Source organism: Canis lupus, chromosome 30 (genome assembly GCF_003254725.2).
Source record: "Canis lupus dingo isolate Sandy chromosome 30, ASM325472v2, whole genome shotgun sequence".
Lineage (NCBI taxonomy): Eukaryota > Metazoa > Chordata > Mammalia > Carnivora > Canidae > Canis > Canis lupus.
Window position 1 is genome coordinate 17,604,549 of NC_064272.1, and position 13,793 is coordinate 17,618,341.

At 40.9% G+C, this 13,793-nt stretch overlaps 1 protein-coding gene across 5 annotated transcripts in view; it reads left to right on the forward strand.

Moving 5' to 3' along the window:
- SCG3 (secretogranin III) overlaps nucleotides 1-11,780 on the forward strand; it is a 97,865-nt gene extending 86,085 nt beyond the window's left edge. For 3 of the 5 annotated variants that reach the window (XM_035708795.2, XM_025472789.3, XM_025472790.3), the window contains 2 exons: nucleotides 6,699-6,779; nucleotides 11,199-11,780. In XM_035708795.2, the coding sequence (XP_035564688.1) occupies nucleotides 6,699-6,779; nucleotides 11,199-11,317 (200 nt within the window). In that variant the 3' untranslated portion in view covers nucleotides 11,318-11,780. Of the gene's footprint in view, nucleotides 1-6,698; nucleotides 6,780-9,250; nucleotides 10,579-11,198 lie in introns of those variants that run through there. The other 2 variants (XM_049104228.1, XM_049104227.1) reach the window with 1 other exon arrangement.
- The last annotated feature ends 2,013 nt before the right edge of the window (nucleotides 11,781-13,793 follow it).

Genomic DNA, 13,793 nt, shown 5'->3' on the forward strand with positions numbered 1-13,793 from the left:
CTCTATTATAAAACCCACTGAGACAACACATATTGTCTCTGGACAGAAAAATAAAAGAATCCATTTGGGTAAAAACAGGGCTTACTGGGTTTCCTGAGACATGTATTCAATTATAAATAAACATCTATCCTGATAGCATGCCTGGCACTGTGCTCAGGAAGTAGACCTATACAAGTAACATAAGAATTAATTCTTACCTCTGAGGACCCAAGCAAGCTTTGAAATAATTTGAGAATGGTTCTTAACCCATATGTAGGCAAGTATAACACAAGCTACATACATGTGCACATATCTTCCTGATTGATGAGTTAGGAGTATGTAGAACAGAGAGAAAGTTGGAAGACATTACAGGGCAGAGCAAGGAATGAGGTAATAGTCCAGCTAAAACCACTTAAAAAAGTAATTATAAGCAGAGCACACTGTCATGAGTATCTATAAAAAATTTGTTTTGGTCTGGTGATGTGGGGCGATGGCCCCATCAAACCTCAGCAAATATTTATTAACCATGCCAAGCATATGCTGGATCCTGTGAAGAATAGGAATAATAATGGGAATAGGAATAACAATAATACCTTAAATTTATATCACCCTTCAACTTACAGAGCATGTTTCCATGGCTCTCTTTTTAGGTTTAATGTAAAAAAATATAATTACCAACGATGAAAAGTGGTATATCCACTTTTGAATATAATTGAGTTAGACTATTTAAACTCTTTGATTCTACAGGTATTCACATTAAGAATAATCTTTTAAAATACTGATTTCTCATTGGTACAATCATTTGAATGATTCAGTAGTTATTCCTATATTCAGGGATATGCCAATGAAGTCAAATTTATTCTAATTTCAACAGTATTTATAAAATTGCCTAAGTTTTCAAGTAAATTGCTCTCTGGAGACTAAAGAAATGTACTTGAAAACTTTATTCCATTATCTCAGTGCAGCTCTATTTGCCAATTTGATGTTTACTCATTCACTCCTGCTCTATGAGTCACTGAAAAAAAAAACCTTTTTTTTTTTTTAAACCATCCAAGGGATAAGATAAGCATTATCATATCCATAAACTCATTCCAAAGGTGTCCTTTGTCAAGTTTGTGGCCAGATAATGGAAATAGGTGAAAAAACTGATCTTTAAGACATCTTTCACCGAAATAGCCTACCATTCCCCTATCTTCCTTACAGAAACCAGAAAAGAGAAGGTAGCCTCTTTAATTAATAAATTGGCTAACACTTGTGGATGCTGTTATTTTTAAAGCAACGTAAGAGGAGAAAATCTGTGCCTGTATTCAAGCCCAAGGCATTCTGCTAAGAATGTCCAAAAATAGTAAGTCCAGTCTCCCCTGTGAGTCAGCAAGTGTGCCAGGAGCTAAGGGCAGGCACAGGAGACCTACCATCAACATAGGTTTTTCAAGGATAGCAAAGGAGAATTTCTTTCCATAGAAACCATAAATCTTCTTTTTTGAATTTACTCCTAAATTGTAAATAAATAAACCAAGACTCAGAAGATGAAGTGACTCACCCAAGATCTAGCCAAAGAGTGGCAGAGCCAGGCCATGAACCCTTTTCCCTTGACTCCTATCCAGTACTCATCTGAGCTTTTCTTTGGGGCTAGTAAAATGCCATCATTGTACAGGAATTCTTGAATTGAATGTCTGTGAGGCCCATGTTGGCATCTGTGATACCATTATCACTTACTTTGTTTTATGCAGTTCAAAACTGTAATCATGTAATCTTTACAGAATTTTAAGGGTAGCAAACTTAATTTTTATAAACACTCTTAAGATCTATTATCTTTAGTATGTTCAGTATTCAATAGGTTAATTCTATTGATTTCTACAAGTTTGTTGTTGTTTTTATACAGGGCTGGGGGAACAGATCAGGTTAGTATATATCACAGGGCCATTGATGTATAAGAAAGGGTATTTTTCACTGCTGAAAACCAGAACAGCCAGAAAAGCAGGGCTGTGTCTTGATTCTGGCTCTCTTCCCATCTGCTTCAGCATATGTTTTAAAGCTTGTGCCATATTACCTCAACCATGAGCTATTTTTTTCCAAAGGAAACTCAAATAAATTTGAAAAAAATAGTCCAGCTTTCCAAAGTGGACTCTCATCGGCTTTTACTGCACACTGTGTAAATAAAAGATTTGCTTTATAGCTCCTGAGAAGAGAAAATGTAAACAGGAACCAGCTGCTTCTCTCCAATAGCAGAGTGACACCTGACTTTATTCACCTTGTCACCAGTACTCTGGTAAATGTATGGAGGTCTCAATGCTGGTGGCAGTGATTCCCCAAATTCCCCCCACATGTGAATCCCCTCAAGACCATTTTTTTTTTTAACGATGCTTGGCCTCAGCTCTCGATAGTCTAATTTAATTGGTATGAACCGTAACCTTGGCATAGAATTTTTTAAAATCTTCTCTAAGTGATTCTAGTGTGCAGCCAAGATTGATAACTACTGCCTTGTTGGCCAGCTTGTTAACAACAACGGGCACTAAATCATTTCTAGTCTAAAAGGTGGATTTTACCCAGCTACACGCAGTAGAGGCTCTGGATTCATTCTGGTTCAAGACCAGGCTCTGATTTTTACTCAGCTGTGTCCCCTTGGATGTGTCACTTAACCTCTCCAAGTGTCAGTTCTCTCATGAGTCAAATGAGAATAATAATGCTAATTTCATAGAGGTCTATGAAGATTAAATGGTATATGGATATAGTATGTCTAGCCTATTTGTAGGTATTTTAAATTGTGTCTGTTATAACTATCCATTCAGAATTCATTAAACTTCAAGTTTTTCAAATAATTCATTTTTTTGGTTAAAAAAATAAATCTATACCATTTATACTTTTAAAAAATTGTATCCTTCTGATTACAATTTGGCTTCTATCTAAGAAGCCTTTACCCATTCACTTATTTGACAAATACTTATCGGTAGACTACATGTCAGGCTTTATCAGCTAACAAATATTTCTAAGGGAGGAAGACAATAAGCTCACATAAATTATATGATTTGGTAGAAAGTGATAAGTACAATGGATAAAAAAGCAAAAGAGGGGGATGAGGGGGATGAGGGTATTTTAAATTAGAAAAACTGGGCATCTGGGTGGCACAGTCGGTTGAGCATCTGACTCTTGGTTTGGGTTCAGGTCATGATCTCAGGGTTGTGGGATGGAGTGCTGCTCGGAGTTCATTGCAGAGTCTGCTTGAGGATTCTCTCTCACCTCTTCCTCTCCCCCAACACTCATTCACTCTCTCATAAATAAATAAATCCTAAACAATAAATAAACTAGAGAAACTATCCTAGTCATATGTTGTTATGATCTACAAGACAGTATTTTTTTTTTTTTATGGATTGCTGTATAGATTCCTATAAGCTGCAGTAAACTCATTCTGTTATGGGTTGGTAATATCAATATAGTGAATGAAATTAGTTTCATGCATTTCATACTTTTTAAAATTTAACATTTTTAAAAATATTTTATTTATTTATTTGAGAGAGAGACAGAGAGAGCACATGAGCTGGAGGAGGCACAGAGGGAGAGGTAAAGGGAAAGGCAGGCTCCTCGCTCAGCAGGGAGCCTGATGCAGGACTCAATTTCAGGACCCTGTGATCATACCCTAAGCCAAGAGCAAATGGTTAACCAACCAAGCCACCCAGGTGTCCCTAAAATTTAACATTCAGGAAATTGGTTCCTGAGCAAAAAGCAACCCAACAAGATGATGCCAAGTCCCCCATTTAAAATTGCCTTAGGTTGGGTTCCTTCTGAAGCAGATGCCGAGAGAAGGATTTGAGGTCAAGTTTGACTGAAGATGACCCCAGGAAGCACCACTGGGGGGAAGAGGTACATGAGACAGGGAGAGGAAAGAAGCTCATATAAGGTGGACTCACAAGTGGGCGTCAGTTGTGGACAGTTGGGGCTCAGTCCCACTGGGGATCTCTGGGAGGCTGTATGGAATGTTCCTGAAGCAAAAGGAAACTGGGTATTTATCTACCAATTCTGTCCATCATTAGGTGAGGAACAGAGAGGGAGCAGGGGCAGGAACAGAGAGGGAGAATGAATCTTAAGCAGACTCCCTGCCAAGCACAGAGCCCAATGCAAGGCTCAATCTCACAACCTTGAGATCTTGACATGAGCCAAAACCAAGAGTCAGACACTTAACCGACTGAGCCACCAAGGTGCTCTTATAATTCAGACTTTTAACACAGTATTTATACAGAGGCTAAGTTCAGGTTTTCCTTTTTCTTAATAATTTTTATTTCTCCATATGTTGAATACTTTTTAAAAAATGTTTATTTATTTGAGAGAGAGAACATGAGCACAGTAAAGGGGTAGAGGAAATAGCAGAAGCAGACTCCTTGCTGAGCAGGGAGCCCAATGTGGGGTTGAATCCTAGGACCCTGAGATCATGACCTGAGCTGAGGGCAGATGCTTAACTGACTAAACTACCCAGGTGACCCAGGTTTTCCTTTTCTTGACTAAGCTTTCCACATGATAATATATCATAAATAAGATTGTGGGGCAAATGCCTAACATTTAAATAAAATAACAAGACCATTTTCAAACATTCTTAAAAGTTTCAGAAGCCCTAATTAGTGTGCTAATGACAAATTATCTATTTGTTAGTCCTATAAGAGCTACTAATTTGATTTAAACTAAAAAAAAATGAAGCTGCATTCTTTAGAAATAGTCTACACTAAGATTTCTTTCTTTGTTCAAAATGCCGTTTCTATCTGAGTTAATTTGAAATAGAGAACACTGTTTTTATGTTAACAAATCCAACTGACCTTCTCAACAAACAGGCAACAGACAATGAATTTCAGTATATTCACTGTAATGTTATAACATCAGCCAGGAGGACTTGGTCTTTCACATGCTCCAACATTCTTAAAAACAAAGCACTGAAATAAAGACTTTTTCTATACAGGTGGTTGCAGTGAATAGGAGCTGAAAATCGTGGATCTCTTCCCTTCTCCATTCACTGCTTTTGCACAAGAGCTTCTCTGTGCTTTTTTGGGGTCCAGATAACATGGAGCCCCAGTGGTGAGGTACAAGTATGGGCTTATAAGATGAGGAAGAAAGATGCTCACTCAGGAGATCACTTAGGTAAATGCTGTAGTGGAAACCGGAACACCAGTTCCAGTAACTGGAACACCAAAGGCAGTGTTACTGTTCACGGTCTGTAGTCAGATGCACCCGGGCTCAAGCCTAGCTCCCCAAATTGCTAGCCATATGATCTTCAGCATATTACTTTGTCTCTCTTCACCTTGGTTTCTTCATCTGTAAAGTGGGGATGAAACGAGATTGCCCTAAGAAGTTGTTGTGAAGAGTAAAAGAGATAACCGCATTTTGGAGCGCAAAGCACACCCCTTGGCACATCCTAAGCACACAGTACAGGTAACTCAGTAAGTCTGGGCAGTACACCAGAGGTAACAGGGCTCAAAGGGGGCACAGAATCCATAGTCACCACTGAACTTTGGTAGCCATTGCTTCTTGCAGAGCTCTTGGACTTTGAAGGCTTTTCTCGGGCCATCTGGTATCCTCCAGACCACCTGGTCCGTTGGTACAGACCTTCTGAGTACTAGAGACCTCACCTGGTTTCAGGTGTGGTTGCTTTCTTTGAAAAAGACTAGGGCACGTCAGTATCCATGTCTAAAGACAGAGCTTTTCTTTCGGATAGTGTAGGTAGCAGAAACCTGGTAAGACCAGAGTCTAAATTCTACTTTGGTTATTTCCTGTGTGGCCTCAGCCAAGTCACTTGGCCTCTCTGAGTGCTAGTTTCCTCATCTCTAAGTGGTTGATAATACCCACTTGCAGACCCCAGTGTATATAAAGGGCATCATGAAGCAGGCACTTCAGTGCCGACTAGTTTTCTCTCGCTGCACCTGAGGCCCATGGGACAGTGTTTATATTCAGGGGAAATTTACTAGAGTGAGTTCTTTCTCTTTTAAAAAGATTTTATTTATTTACTCATGAGAGACACAGAGAGGCAGAGACCTAGGCAGAGGGAGAAGCAGGCTCCTTGTGGGGAGCCTGATGCAGGACTTGATCCCAGGACCCAGGGATCACACCCTGAGCCGAAGACAGACAATCAACGCTGAGCCACCCAGGCGTCCACTAGAGTGAGTTCTAAGGTTCGCATCCAAACCTTGAAAGGAGGCCCAGGTCACCGCTTCACCTGAGTTTTTCCATGCTCCCTACCAGATTGGGCAGGAGACTTATATAAGGGCCAATACAAAGCCACAGACTGAGACATATTTAACATCATTTAATTGCTGATGGAGGCTTTGCAGTATCTGCCACTCCGATTTAATTCTTGACCTGAGAATACTCTTCAGTTTTGAAGAACCATTCTGAACCAGAAATGATGCAGTCTGAGAATTGAAGACATCCACGCATCCAGTGAACGGAATCAAAACTCTTCTCTGCTAGGACCTCAGACCGCGCATGTGTGTGTATGTGAGTGTGTGTAATGGCTCCTTGGCATGAGCCTGGTCCTATCTCCTGGAATCCTATCCCTACCCATTCTCCTCGACATTCCTCCCCACCACGCACACAAATATGCACCCCACTTCATTAGGGACACCACTTCACAAATGCTCCACAAGGTCAGTGTTTATGGTTCCGAACAAGAGTGTGGTCTTTCAAAAGAAATGCAGTGATAGTTTATGAGTGTTTGATATGGGTTCTCTTCCCTTTTCCAGGGAAAACCGAAGCCTATTTGGAAGCCATCAGAAAAAATATTGAATGGTTGAAGAAACATAACAAAAAAGGAAATAAAGAAGGTAAGGATTTAATATGGTTGTAAATTACCAATTTCACCCCATTTGTCAGGGATTCTTGTTAAATAAAGTTTCTCACAATCAAATTGGGCTAAAGTCTCCTGTCAGGGCCCCAAAAGATTCAGGAATGCAGATGCAGGAATAAAATTTCCATTTCCTTATTTTTCAAAGCAGGCTCTCAAGCAAAGACCTTTTCTTTAGCATTTTATTGTAAAAAATGTCAAAAGTAGAGAGAATGGCATAACGAATCCCCATGTGTTCATCAACCACGTTCAATAATTAACACTTTGGACTTTCCTTGGAGTATTTTATTTTTTAAATATTATTTATTTAGTGTGTGTGCGCACGTGCAAGCTGAGAGGAGGGGCAGAGGGGCAGGGAGAGAGAGAATCTTAAGCAGATTGCATGCCCAGCATGGAGCCCAACATGGGGCTCGATCTCATAACCCTGAAATCATGACCTGAGCTGAGATCAAGAGCCACATGCTTAACTGACTGAATGTCAGGTGCCCTTAGAGTATTTTAAACAAAGGCATTTTCTGACCACACATGAGATGCACTCTGCAATCATAAAGGCTGTCACTTCCCGAAAGCACAGAATGAGACTCGGTTCTGCTCTGAGTACCAGAGATGTAGAAATGTCAGATGCAGTCTCCGCCTGCCCTCTGTGGCCCACCAAGGAGCTCCCAGCATCACTGGAGCTACCGGTGGCCCTGCTCACTGCCATCACAGACAGATGTAGTAGTACAAATGTGAGGGCCCATCTCTTTGCAGGGATGGCCAGCACTTGGAGAAAGGTCTGCAGAAAAGCCTTTGCTGTAAAGCTAAGTGACAAGAGATGAAGGCATAGGGAACACTGGGTGCCAAGACATAACGGAACGAAAGGGAGTCACGCGTTCTGGGAACCGGAGCCACTCGGTTTCCCAGGAACACTGGGTGTTTGTGGGGAGGACCTACAGCCAGAGCTGGGGAGGTGGGTGGCAGCCAGATCTGGAAGGAGCTTGTGCACCCTGAGAAGGAGGTAAGTTTTAGTCAGAAGAGCCCAAATTAGGGCTTAATTAGGTTAAGAACTAAGAAATTTATCTCGTAGCAATATGGTTACAGATTGAAGAAATAGGACTCCAGAGGATTGGACAGAGATTGGAGGCAAGGATCTGGAGCAGAAATGATGGGGCTTAAACCAAGGCAGAGGAATAAAGAAAGGAGAAACTTGAGAGGAACGTGGGGAGAGAGGAGTCAGTAAGACTCCCCGGTGTTTGGCTGAGCAGTTGCCAAGTGATGCTTTTAAAATGAGATGAGCCGTGTTTTCAAACTTGAATGTGCATTCAGATCACCTGTGGAGCTCCTCAAGCTCCTGGTCCCCAGGTGGCATCTCAGGACCACTATAGCAGAAAGAGGAAGGACGCAGGCATCAGTATTTTTAACTCCCCTTCCCCATGATTCCATTGTGTAGCCAAATTTGAGAACCACTGAGAGACAGAGCACAGTGGGAGAAGGGGATCTGTTTAGCCCCTCTTCAGCCTGAGATCTTGTTAAATGGAGTGAGATGGAAAGAATTATCAGCTCTCCACACATATTTTATTTAATGTGGTTCAAAATGGTGTGAATTTCCAGGCTGTCAGTTCCACTAAAATTCACAGAAACCATATTTCATCAAGCCTGTCGTTGACTGAAAAATACACCATTGTTGCATATACCACTAAGGAAGAAAAATTATAAGGTGCCATCAGTGACTGAAGACTCTCAAATCAAAAAGATGTTGATCTTAGGATCAATCTAATACAGTAGGCACCAAAATACATTCTGAAGCCAGTGTTAATTTTATGGCCCAACAATTTGGAGTACTTATGTTCTTTCTTTTGCTGATTCACATGAACCAGACTCCTGGTCATAACCCACAACACCCTGTGATCTAATCTTCCACTTCCAGAAGTGACCAACTGGGGAAGCACGGATACCCTAGCGCTTGCATCTTGTAGGCGCTGTGAGCAAATTTCTGAAAGACGGTGTTGCGTGCGATGCTCCCCTCTGCCTCTAGGAAGTGAGGGTGACATCCAGGGTACCCTTCTGAAGGCAGAAGCAGAGAGCTTTTCCTCCATTGGCTTCATATGTGCTCTGCTTGACCTCGGTCATCTCGTGAAGTGGGTGGGGATCTAGTTCCTGGGGCGGCAGTGGCTGCAGCTGTGTGAAGGGGTGTCCATTAGCTCTATTAGTTCTGACCTTCCCTAACCTCTGCGATGCCCTTTGCCGGGCAGGGGTCTGAGTGACCGGCGTCTCCTTCCCAGATCCAGGAAAAGGAAGGCCATGTGATAGGCAGAGGAGGAGAATAAAACTTTATGCACCCTTAAAAATAAGATCTGTGCTTTAAAAAAAAAAAAAAAAAGAAGACATAGTGATAGCCATGTCTTAATGATGCAGTTTTTCCATTTCAAAAGAAAGCTAAGTATTTTCCTGTTTGTCTTTCATATCACCCAGACCTCTTCACATCTGCCCCTGGGCTGCCCCGCGTCCCACTAAAGATGTTGACCCTGCAACCAACTCGGGAGGGCCAGTAGTAATTGGAACCAGTGATACTCAAGACGCACCTCTTTGTACCCCTTGAGCCGGTCAGGAAGCTTGTGAGGAGCACACAAATATATTGTTTTGTCCTGACAGTAAGGGAACTGAAAAAGAACAGCAACAACAAAAACCGCGAGCATTTTACTGCGCATTTCTTCTACACCTGATAGTTGCTTCATGTTCACTGCTTCAAGGCCGTAGAATGGCCAAAGCAGTGACTGTCCCACAAACAGACGTGGGATCAGAGCCTGACTCGGCCATGACCCAAGCAAGTGACTTAACCTCGTCTGGCCCGTTTCTTCATGCCTGAAATGGGGTTACTAATGCTCACTTACCTCATGGAGTTTCATGAAGAGCGAGTCAGATGATGGTGGTAAAGTGCCCAGGGCTGACAGTTATCTCTTGAATCTTAACGCCCAAGCCCTAAAAAGGCAGCAGATGCCTTTCTTGGTGGGGAGGAAACAGGCTTTCTCTAAGCCTCCACTCACTTGATATGATAAACACCTGGCACTTACAGAGATGTTCTTTAGAGTTTTCCTTTCCTGGGGTGCTCTGGGCTTTTGCTCCCCTCTCTCTCCTTTTTTTTTTTTTCCTCCTTCACAACCTGATAGAAGGCAGGGCTCTGTCCCAGGGGCTGCTATAGCCAAGGCGAACAGTGTTGTTCTCAAGGAAACTCAGCTCCGGGCAACTCAAAATCTGGGCAGGGAGGTCTCCCCAAGTACGCCATGGTGTGGAAGACCCACATGTCTAACCCCAAGAGACGTGCTTCATAAATTCTGGTACATCCAGAGGATGCATTGTATGTAGCCATTAAAAGTGGTGTTGCTGAAGAATATTGATGCTCACTGGGTGAAGTGAAAGGAGCTCGTTAATAAGATTGTATATTTACTGTGATCTCAATTCTGGGTTGAGATATATTTGAAAAGTGAAAAAGTAGAACAAAAAACCAACTGTGGCTATTTATATGATTAATACAATTCAGATGATTTAAGTTTTATTTCCATGTTTCTGTATTTTCCATTTTTTATGACAATAAGCATCAAGAGAGGATGTGGGTTTTCTTTAAGCCTTCAGAAACATGCCACAGGCATCCTCCTTACTGGGGGATCACTTTGTTTTTGATGGGTGGTTTGATGGTTTGCACAGGTTTTTTTGTTTAAGAAGGACAGAAGAGCTGTAAAGAGGCTTCTCTTTAAAAAAAAAAAAAAAAAAAAAAAAACCTCTATACATACATATATTTTTTTTCTCCATGCATATAAATCAGATAGTGTGAAAAATCATGGTAATTCTTAATTTGAAAAAAAAAGTGGGTTATATCAACAGTCACTTAACCTGTATAACATTTGCAGAAAATTGAAACACCTGGTTCTGTTTGTAACTCTTACTAACCATGTGATCCTCAACACTTAAGCTTTAAGATCTTATTACCCCAATGTGATTCCTGGTCCAGTAGCATCAGCATCTCCTGGGAGCTTATTTAACATGCAAAATCTGGAATTCCACCTCAGACCTACTGAATACCAATCTGCAAGAGCCCCCAGAGGATTGGTATTAATATTAAGTTTGCACAGCCCTGGTCTGTGAGCCTATTTCCTCTATGGTCAAATGAGGAACACTTCCCCACCTGAACACCTTGCAGGTGTGATGATGGACAGCAAATGAGATAATATAATACATATAAACATGATTTTAAATTGTAAAGACTGAACAAATGCCAAGACTTAATATGTTATCCAATGTGAAAGATGGGGATGGAATGGTAGTTGGCGTTGTTGCATAAAAAGCTTCTTAGTTAATGGTCATCATTATAATGGGATGTCTCTTTCCTGATCTCTGCTCATGATACTCTAATGATATTTTCCAGATTATGACCTCTCAAAGATGAGGGACTTCATCAACCAACAAGCTGATGCTTATGTGGAGAAAGGCATCCTTGATAAAGAAGAAGCCAATGCCATCAAGCGTATTTACAGCAGCCTGTAAAAATGGCAAAAGATCCAGGAGTCTTTAGACTGTTTCAGAAAACATAGCTTATAACACTTCTAATTTTGTGATTGAAGTTATTTTACCCAAGGATTATTAGAAAGTGATGAAATTGCAGTAGTTAACCTTTTAGAAGTGGTTAAACATAGCTTTCTTGCCATAAAAACTGTCTGAAAAGTAAAGTCGTATGTAAGCTAAGATTTTGTATATAGAATCCTTATTTCCTTATAGATTTACATTTTATAACCAGAGATATATTGCTTTGGAAAACCTGTAATGGACAGAACTTGAAACTGTCGCTTCTTCCCACTGTGTCACACCCATAGGCACCTCCTCAGGAATTAGGAGGTTCTGTTTTCAAGGCATGCTGGGTACCAAAGCACCTCATAGAATATGTCTGTTACAAGATGTTTCCACTACCAGTTCCCTTTTGGGAGTTAAAATAAATTAACATTTCCTCAAAGCCTCTCTAGCTTAAAGGATAACTCTGGTTTTTTTTTGGCTGTTCCTACTGGTTATCAGGCCCAGTGGTGCAAAAAGGAACCTGAAAGATAAGCATAGGATTGGCCAGATTCACTAACAATATCTCCCCACTCTTGAATTTTCAGACATGGAGATTTTTAGTGGAGAAGACTATGTGCTCTCCAAGAAGAAAAATGAGTTCATTAACACTACAAAAGCAAAGTAAAACTATGTATGTATGCAGATCTGAGTTATCTAAACTGAATTTAATCCAGGCCAAGGTTTCTCAACAGAGAGCAAGAGGGCCCAGTAGTAGAACAGAAGTAAAGAAAACAGTCATTCCCTTCTTTGTGGACCAAGCTGGGAAATGAGCTTTCCGGGAGGAAAATGTTAATGAACTTACAGGTCCCTGCAACTCCTCTTCAGCTGCCATCACAAACACAGCTCTGGAAACAACATACAGTGGCCCAGGGTCCTCCCAAAATGTTAATGGGCAATGGTTCCAAACCAAAGAATGCTTTGAAAATGCATTATTCAGTATAAAGTAATAACATATTTTTCTAAATTTCAGTTGAGAATCTTAAAAATTATATAATGCTTTGAGTATTAGCTTTCATGGCTTCAAATGACCTTCTGATACTTGTCTCGAATGCCCCTACTTGGCATCTACTTTTTGGTGAGGGCTGGGGAACTTGTAATGTAAGAGGCTATTTCTCACAAGTAGGAAACCATTGCTCTTCCTCCCCATCCTCTCTAGAGTTGTAAAAATAAACAAAAACCAAAGCTTGACACCCACAAAAACTAAACTCAGTATGTTCTAGAGAAGCCAGTACTCCCTGGTGAGCAGCAAGAGGAACTAAACACACCTCTGCCCAAACTATCTTTGCCAAACACAGTGAGTCAGATTGTTTTAATGTCATCTTTGATAACATGACCAACTACTTCACCCCTGTTCTATAGTCCAAATAGGCTGCTCGTACATCAGGAAAAAAAAAAAAATCTGGCTACAATTAAAGCATTTGATCTATTTACTTTTCTACAATTAATCTAGATATCTATGCAGTCTATTTTTAAATAAGACATTTGTTTAGGGGTTTATTGTAGTTTTCTGACACACATTCATTAGCTCCCGGCAGTAGCCAAGACAAAAGGGAGATCATCAGCCCTGTTTTAGAAATGAGGAAAGTGGTTCATAAAAAGAAGGGCACAGGGTGTGCTTAAACTCGGGTGGCCAGTAAGTGGTTAAAACTGGGCCTCAAACCTGCTTTCTTGTGACTCAGTCCACTCCTCCAAGGCAGTACTAAAGTCCTCTGACCCAACACAGTTCAATTGTGGCCACAACAAATCCTGAGTTTTAAATAACTTGAAGGAGAGAGAGGTGTTGGCCAGACACTTCTTAGAGTAGACCTTAGGCAACAACGAAAAACTCAGAAGAATATTTTTTAAGATGGTAGTCTTAATTTTAAATTTCTGCTTATAGTACATCTTTTAGGTAGCATTTTTGGATTTTTATCTTTTGGGTTACTCCCAAGTTTAAGATCAACTCATGTTAAACAATATGATAACTTTACATTTTTTAAAGTTCTTGTTCCTCCAGAGAGGCCTAGACCTTGCCTTGCATACACAACGTTTTCCCTTCGTTTTTCTTTTTGTTTTCTCCTCTGCCAACTAACTCCCTCTCATCAGGTAGTGGCAAAGCACGATCAAGAGATCACCCTATATCAAAGATGATAACAGCAAGAGAAGTCAAAACACCAGGGATTATGTCTATTATGAACAAACGAGAAATTCAAGACCAGGGCATTCGACTACTGTTTCCCACGCATGCACCTCAAGGGCTGGGTATGTATAGTTCTGGTCCTACAACCTCTGCTGCATTGACATCTATGGGCACCGGTTTCTTGCTTAAGGGAAGACCTGGAGGAGCAAGACGGGGAAAAGAAAATGAAGGAAGAATCCTGTTTGCCCCCACAGAAAGTACATTCCTTTGGGGATATAGGGGATATTGTGGAAG